We start from the raw sequence: 7,694 nt of genomic DNA on the forward strand, positions 1-7,694 counted from the left end.
CCGAAGCAAAACCAGAAAATTGTGCCCCCCCCCCCAAACAGACCTGTTATGTCACCCCTTTGCTGCGCACGCAAGGCGTCATGTGATATAATGCGCCCGCCTCCGGGATGTCGGCACGCATGCGCAGGTGGCCAAATCCAAAATAGCATAAAAATTTTGTTTCCTTTGACGAAACTAATGAAAAGATTTTTAGTTTCCGTTCATTTCGTCCAAAACTAATTTTTAGTCTTTGCACATGTCTAGTAATATGTTCGCATGAGTGCGTGTGTGAGAATGTTTTTTTTTGGGGGGGGGGGCTTACTGAAATTTTAGGGGTCTAAACAGACCTCTGACATTTTCCTTTTGAAGTAGAAAACGAAATTGAGGACACGGAGTCCTCTGTCCATATAGGCAGGGGAGAGCAGCGGGGATCCGAGGAGAAGCTGGAGCCTGTGCCGCTCCTCTTCTCCTTGCCGAGCCGCGGCTGTGTTGGCTGCCTGGCAACAGGGACGAGGGGGCGCAGCGAGGCCGGCCTGGCTAAGCTCCCTCTCAGCTGCACCTGAGTGCCTCACTTGCCCCATGGTAGCTACAGCCCCGGGCACATGTGACCCCCGCCTCTATATCTACTATACAAGGCTCAATTCACACAGCTATAGCAAAGCAATACGGATCTTTATTTCGGTCATGTGACCACTGATCGGATTCGGCTATAAATAACCTTTTACTTTATATAAAGATCCTTCTCCCGGTGAGCAGTGTTTGTCCTGTAAGGTGCAAGCGTCACGTACTAGTTCCGCCTGAGGACCCTGAAGCAGGTTAATAAATTGCAGCTCGGGGCTGAGTCATGGATGGAAATATCCTGCCGATCGGCAGTGGGCTATATTTAAGCACAGAAGGCCGATCAATATGAACTGTCTACAGATTGAGTTATTAGCCTGTTCCTGGACGCCTACGCGCTGCCTGCGCGCCCCTCAGTGAGAGGATATCACCTTGTTTGTTATCTAAATTATTCTCATCTCATACCTACCGCCCCTCCCCCCCTTTCCCAATCCATCTGTCACGGCTTCCAATAACGCAACGCAATCCTCCATCTAGAAGCTGCACATCTGGAAGATAAGACCTTCTATGCAGAGGCCATCGCCCTTATTTTGTTGCAGCGGAACAAAGAGCAATGAGCGGCTGCATGGAGTCCTGGTCAGCAATGTGGCCATGCAGCAGTGGGATCCGGGGTTCATTTATTGCCAATAAACACGGAGTCTGCTCTGTCTGTGTTTGGGATTTTCTGCGGGTGCGCTGGGTTAACCCGAAAAACATTGAATGGTTAAAGCGCATTTCAAAGCAAAATAAAAAAAATGCATTACATCTTTGCAATACACGTTATACCATTCCCGTATGTTTTCCCGTGTTATACCTTTCCCGTATGTTTTCCTGTGTTATACCTTTCCCATGTTATACCTTTTCTGTATGTTTTCCCGTGTTATACCTTTCCTGTATGTTTTCCTGTGTTATACCATTCCCCTGTAATACATTTCCCGTATTATACCTTTTCTGTATGTTTTCCCCTGTAATACCTTTCCCGTATGTTTTCCCCTGTAATACCTTTCCCGTATTATACCTTTTCTGTATGTTTTCCCCTGTAATACCTTTCCCGTATTATACCTTTCCCGTGTTATACCTTTCCCGTGTTATACCTTTACCTTATATTTTGCCGGATCATACCTTTCCTCTATGTTTTCCCATGTTATACAGGTGAAACTCGAAAAATTAGAATATCGTGCAAAAGTTCATTTATTTCACTAATGCAACTTAAAAGGTGAAACTAATACATGAGAGAGACTCATTACATGCAAAGCAAGATAGTTCAAACCGTGATGTGTCATCATTGTGATGATTATGGCTTACAGCTCATGAAAAACCATATCCACAATCTCAGAAATTTTTTGGCAGTGTGGGCAGGTGCCAAGTCCTGCTGGAAAATGAAGTCAGCATCCCCATAGAGCTCGTCTGCGGAAGAAAGCATGAAGTGCTCCAAAATCTCCTGGTAGACGGCTAAGTTGCATTAGTGAAATAAATTAACTTTTGCACGATATTCTAATTTTCCGAGTTTCACCTGTACCTTCCCTGTATGTTTTCCCATGTTATACCTTCCCTGTATGTTTTCCCATGTTATACCTTCCCTGTATGTTTTCCTGTGTTATACCTTCCCTGTATGTTTTCCTGTGTTATACCTTCCCTGTATGTTTTCCCGTGTTATACCTTCCCTGTATGTTTTCCCATGTTATACCTTCCCTGTATGTTTTCCCATGTTATACCTTCCCTGTATGTTTTCCCGTGTTATACCTTCCCTGTATGTTTTCCCGTGTTATACCTTCCCTGTATGTTTTCCCGTGTTATACCTTCCCTGTATGTTTTCCCGTGTTATACCTTCCCTGTATGTTTTCCCATGTTATACCTTCCCTGTATGTTTTCCCATGTTATACCTTCCCTGTATGTTTTCCCGTGTTATACCTTCCCTGTATGTTTTCCCGTGTTATACCTTCCCTGTATGTTTTCCCATGTTATACCTTCCCTGTATGTTTTCCCGTGTTATACCTTCCCTGTATGTTTTCCCGTGTTATACCTTCCCTGTATGTTTTCCCATGTTATACCTTCCCTGTATGTTTTCCCGTGTTATACCTTCCCTGTATGTTTTGCCGTATTATACCTTTCCCCGTATGTTTTCCCATGTTATACCTTCCCTGTATGTTTTCCCATGTTATACCTTCCCTGTATGTTTTCCCATGTTATACCTTCCCTGTATGTTTTCCTGTGTTACCTTCCCTGTATGTTTTCCTGTGTTACCTTCCCTGTATGTTTTGCCGTATTATACCTTTCCCCGTATGTTTTCCCATGTTATACCTTTCCTGTATGTTTTCCCATGTTATAGCTTTCCCCGTATGTTTTCCCATGTGATACCTTTCCCGTATGTTTTCCCATGTTATACCTTTCCCGTATGTTTTCCCATGTTAAACCTTTCCCGTATGTTTTCCCATGTTAAACCTTCCCCGTATGTTTTCCCATGTTAAACCTTCCCCGTATGTTTTCCCATGTTAAACCTTCCCCGTATGTTTTCCCATGTTAAACCTTCCCCGTATGTTTTCCCGTGTTATACCTCTTTCCCCGTATGTTTTCCCGCGTTATACCTCTTTCCCCGCATGTTTTCCCTTGTTTCCCACAGTGTTTCTGTGGACAAAGTGGTGTCAGCCCTGCCCAGTTGTCTTTTGCAAACAACTCGACCGCTCCCACTCTCAGATCTCTACGACATAAAAGGTTAATTATTCTGTAGTTTAAGATAAGAACTAGAAAGGCTTCTATGAGATAAGACAGGAAGTGTGCAGAGGACACAAGGTAGCTGTGCAATAGGTAAAAAGCCGGCATTTGCAAGGGGGTCCATCCGGTACTTTATTTGTAGCGTAGAAACATCCAAATTACATACCCATGGAGACGGGGGGCCATCTGTACCAACTCGTCAGTATCTTGAAATTCCTCTCCTGTATTTGGCTCGAAATTTTAGTCTTAAAAGCCAAAACTAAGTCTACTTCCGGAACCGGGCACCCCCAATTCTCGCTCCCACTCCCTGGCATAGAACAGGCGGCTAGGAAAGGCATGGATCAGAAGAAGGATATATAGCAGTGACACCAGGGGCGTAACCACAGATCATGGGGCCCGATAGCAAAATTTTGATGGGGCTCCCAAGAGTGGCGTCCCGAGGCTGGGTGTTTTCGCGCAAGCGCGGTGGTCTTTTTGACAACCTGCCGGCGGCCATCTTGGTGGAGGGGACGTTCACCCGGCGGGAACCCCTTCCACCCCCAGGCCCCATAGCAGCCACATGGGCCACTATGGCTATTGTTACGCCACACTGAGTGACACAACATGAACGCAATCCGAGTTCATTGTGCATAGTTCCTCCAATGGCGTCAGGTCCCAAGATAACTGTCCAAAGGGAACTCAGATTCACATAAAAGTGCTCACATACGGGAGCCAACTACCAGCATGAGGAGCAACAACCCCAATGGATGGAGTCCAGTTGAGAGCTTGCAGGATAGGAGATGGCTCTGAGGAACACCACTCCAAGGACCTGGACCAGGACACTCGTGGAGGGAAGTCTGGATTACCGAAAATAACTAATGGGATTTGTAGTTTTACCGCAGCTGGAGGGCCGGAGGTTCCCCACCCCTTGCTCTATAGCATGAAATGATATTTGCGAAGTTCGACACGTACTCTGTCTCACCGTCTTAGTAATGGACACAGAAGCTGTGTATATACTGTTATGAAACAACTGCAATAATGTATATAAGACCTTGACTCGCGGAGGAATGCGGCAATAAAACTTAAAGGTCAACTTGCTGTGCAGAAATGTTATACAATGGAGCGGAGCTTAGGTAACATAGTGACGGGCTCGGCCTTGATTTGTGGTTACGGGAGCCTCTCTCCTTCTCCTCGGGTGACCTTGGTCTATTGGCCGCCAGAGCTCCTCCTCCTGCAGGGGTATCTAGCACAGAGTCATCTGCCTCACAATAGGACGGCGGCTCATTCAGCAAAGGCATCCCAGACAGCCGAATTCAAGCTGCTACCTGCATTCCCTTACATGGGCCACTTGTACCCTGGGCCACCTGTACCCTAGACCACCGCACATGGGCCGCCTGTGCCCTAGACCACCGCACATGGGCCGCCTGTGCCCTAGACCACCGCACATGGGCCGCCTGTGCCCTAGACCACCGCACATGGGCCGCCTGTGCCCTAGACCACCGCACAGGCACCTCTTATGGAGTCTTTGTGCCAGTCGGGCATAAGGATTGGCCCCTTGTGCTCAAAATAGTTCCTCCCCACCCAGCTCCGTACCAAATCACTTTAATTGGGGCAAAATCAAATTTCTATTACATGAGCAGTGCTCCCCTGTGCCACTGCACAACCAAACTCATTGCAAGTTCTACAACAAGTGAAGGTTAAAGCCCCATTGAACTTTTACTGTAATTTGGCTAAATGCATTCCATCAAAACTAAAGGCGTGCAAAGTCTTAGTTGGTTCTCTTTGGAAAGCAGCCACAGCCTGAGTAGAAAAGCCTGTCCCCTGCCAGCATACTGCAGAGAAGGACCCTTGCTCTGTGTGGAAGCAGTGGTCTCTCTGCAAAGGCCCCACATTCCCCCTGCTGAGTCAGACCTATAGCTCAGCAATCCGCAAAGCTCATGTTCCTGCTGATTGGAGAGCGCCAGGTCTGATTCAGTGTTGTACCTCCACCTTATCCAATCAGGTTGTGGGCAGCAGGGTGACACCACTGTTTTTCATGACTCCTGCAGAATAAGTGTTGTCACCCTTCTGTCTGTATTGTCTGGCAGCAGAGGTGTTTTGAATTAAAAAAAATAATCTAGAAAAGATTACAAATCCTTGCAAGGCTCGAGCTAGGAGCTTACACTCTAATGTCCCCAACACAAGGACAATATTTGCGGTACCTTGATTAAAGTGTAAGGAAACCTGAACAATGAACTTCTCTCGTTCCCTCGCTTGTGGTCTGTGAAATATATTGGAAGTGTTTTTATATCTGCTCAATAAGTGCAAAAAAAAACAATTCACAGCCACCTTGTAGCAGTTTAGAAACAACGAGCAGCTCTACCAGAGGCGTCAGAAGGGTGGTGTGCGGGGGTGTGGCCCGCAGCCGAGTGACACCATTTCAGGGGTGACACCAAAATCACTGACAGTCATTTTGGTATCACCCCCTATGAAAAGTCGGGCACTCGGTCACGAAGTAAAGGGGACCCGGCAGCATACCTCATCACGCCGGGTGAACGTCCACTCCTCTCTCTGCCGGCGTTAATCACCAAGATGGCCACCAGCAGGCGTCAATGCAGCCTATCCATTCACTCGAGAGCGGTGACATCACTGAGAGTGCAGCCTATCCAATCACTAGAGAGCGGTGACATCACTGAGAGTGCAGCCTATCCATTCACTAGAGACCGGTGACATCACTGAGAATGCAGCCTATCCCTTCACTAGAGACCGGTGACATCACTGAGAATGCAGCCTATCCAATCACTAGAGACCGGTGACATCACTGAGAATGCAGCCTATCCATTCACTAGAGACCGGTGACATCACTGAGAATGCAGCCTATTCATTCACTAGAGACCGGTGACATCACTGAGAATGCAGCCTATCCCTTCACTAGAGACCGGTGACATCACTGAGAATGCAGCCTATCCAATCACTAGAGACTGGTGACATCACTGAGAATGCAGCCTATCCTTTCACTAGAGACCGGTGACATCACTGACATTCAGAACTCACCTGTTTCTTTAGCTGCATGGCTGCCGACTCCTTGCTTGCCACTGATTGGCTATCAGCCCCGTCATCCTTGACCTCTTTTCGCTTCCTCACCTCACCCATCGTGTGATCGGAGCGCTCTGCCAGGCCCTGTATTACACAAAACAATAATCATTATATTCCAATTATACAGAAATCGGTTCTATTGCCAAACGTTCGCCCACCAGGAAGTCCACTGATAACACACCAATCTGTTCTTGATTGCCGTCATTTGGCAGGATTGGGAGATTTGGAGGACGGTGATCTAATCATTTGATTGCTCTGAGCGCTGTATTATTTTATGGCTTGCATGGGGCTTTCTTGTAGTCCACATTAGGACATGAGTACTATATGAGTATGAACAGCCATTACTCAAGGTGAGCCAACACTGTTATCAGCATGGCCCACTAAAGTGACATACCCCACAGCAGCCACCACGACCCCCGTTACATCTTCTTCGTTTTGGATGGAGTGGAGGAAGGCTAGAACTGCTACCCGGGGCTCTGTCAGAGAGATTTCCCCTCACTTCCTATCCTGCAGATGTTTTCTAGACAGGAAGTGAGGAGAAATTCAACAGAAATGAAGTATGGGGGGCTGGAACCCCTGTGTCAAGGATTGGGGTACAGAGGGTGCAGAGACAAGGACGGCTGGGTGATGCACAAGATATCGTCCATCGCTCGTCCTCATAAAATAACCGGCTGTCAAAATTCAAACCAGAACCCAAAATTCCCCAATCCGGACACAGGAGACAACTATAGAAAACAGCATGCACACATAATATCTTTGTTGCCACCACTCACAACTTCCAGGCTGTTGGATGGAATAAGCAGATCACACCCCCATCTCCCTCCCAAACATAGATGGAACCCGTCAGATAGGACCAAAATCTCACTGCAGGTCTCCGATTTTATACCTTAGAGATCGCGATGGAGCTGCCACCCACACAGCGTGTCCAACTGGATGAAAGGGGCGGCCACTGCATCTTTAGTAATTCACACAGGTAGGAAAATGGTGATCAAACTCTTCAAACACTCCGAACTGTGTAGAGTTATGAATTAGGAATGGATGTGGTTCTGCCGAGACCAAACACTGATGCTTTGCGCCTCGCAGAACCAAAACCACCATAAAAAAAGACACCAATTTGTAACACTCCTTCTATGTCTACCATAAAGCCGCCTTGTTTGGAATCTGACATCTCATCTCCGCACAACCAGGCTTTTGCAGAAAGTTTTATATTTGTGCACTGCAACAGATGGGAGTTATGTGTTATTTAATTTTCCAGGACCTTCAAGGACTGAAATATATCGGTCTTAGAGACCAGGTGGGAGAACCGATAATAAGATGGGTTTACAGTGAGAAACACACAGGGACAACTCCCC

At 47.0% G+C, this 7,694-nt stretch overlaps 1 protein-coding gene across 2 annotated transcripts in view; it reads right to left on the reverse strand.

Moving 5' to 3' along the window:
- Positions 1-7,694, reverse strand: part of SLC7A9 (solute carrier family 7 member 9) — a 42,258-nt gene that overhangs the window by 23,181 nt on the left and 11,383 nt on the right. Inside the window, exon 2 of one of the 2 annotated variants that reach the window (XM_018570751.1) lies at positions 6,301-6,414. In XM_018570751.1, coding sequence (XP_018426253.1) covers positions 6,301-6,399 — 99 coding nt within the window. In that variant the 5' untranslated portion in view covers positions 6,400-6,414. The remainder of the gene's footprint in view (positions 1-6,300; positions 6,415-7,694) is intronic. The other variant, XM_018570752.1, reaches the window with a different exon arrangement.

Source organism: Nanorana parkeri, unplaced genomic scaffold, assembly GCF_000935625.1.
Source record: "Nanorana parkeri isolate BGI_ZX_2015 unplaced genomic scaffold, ASM93562v1 scaffold1590, whole genome shotgun sequence".
Lineage (NCBI taxonomy): Eukaryota > Metazoa > Chordata > Amphibia > Anura > Dicroglossidae > Nanorana > Nanorana parkeri.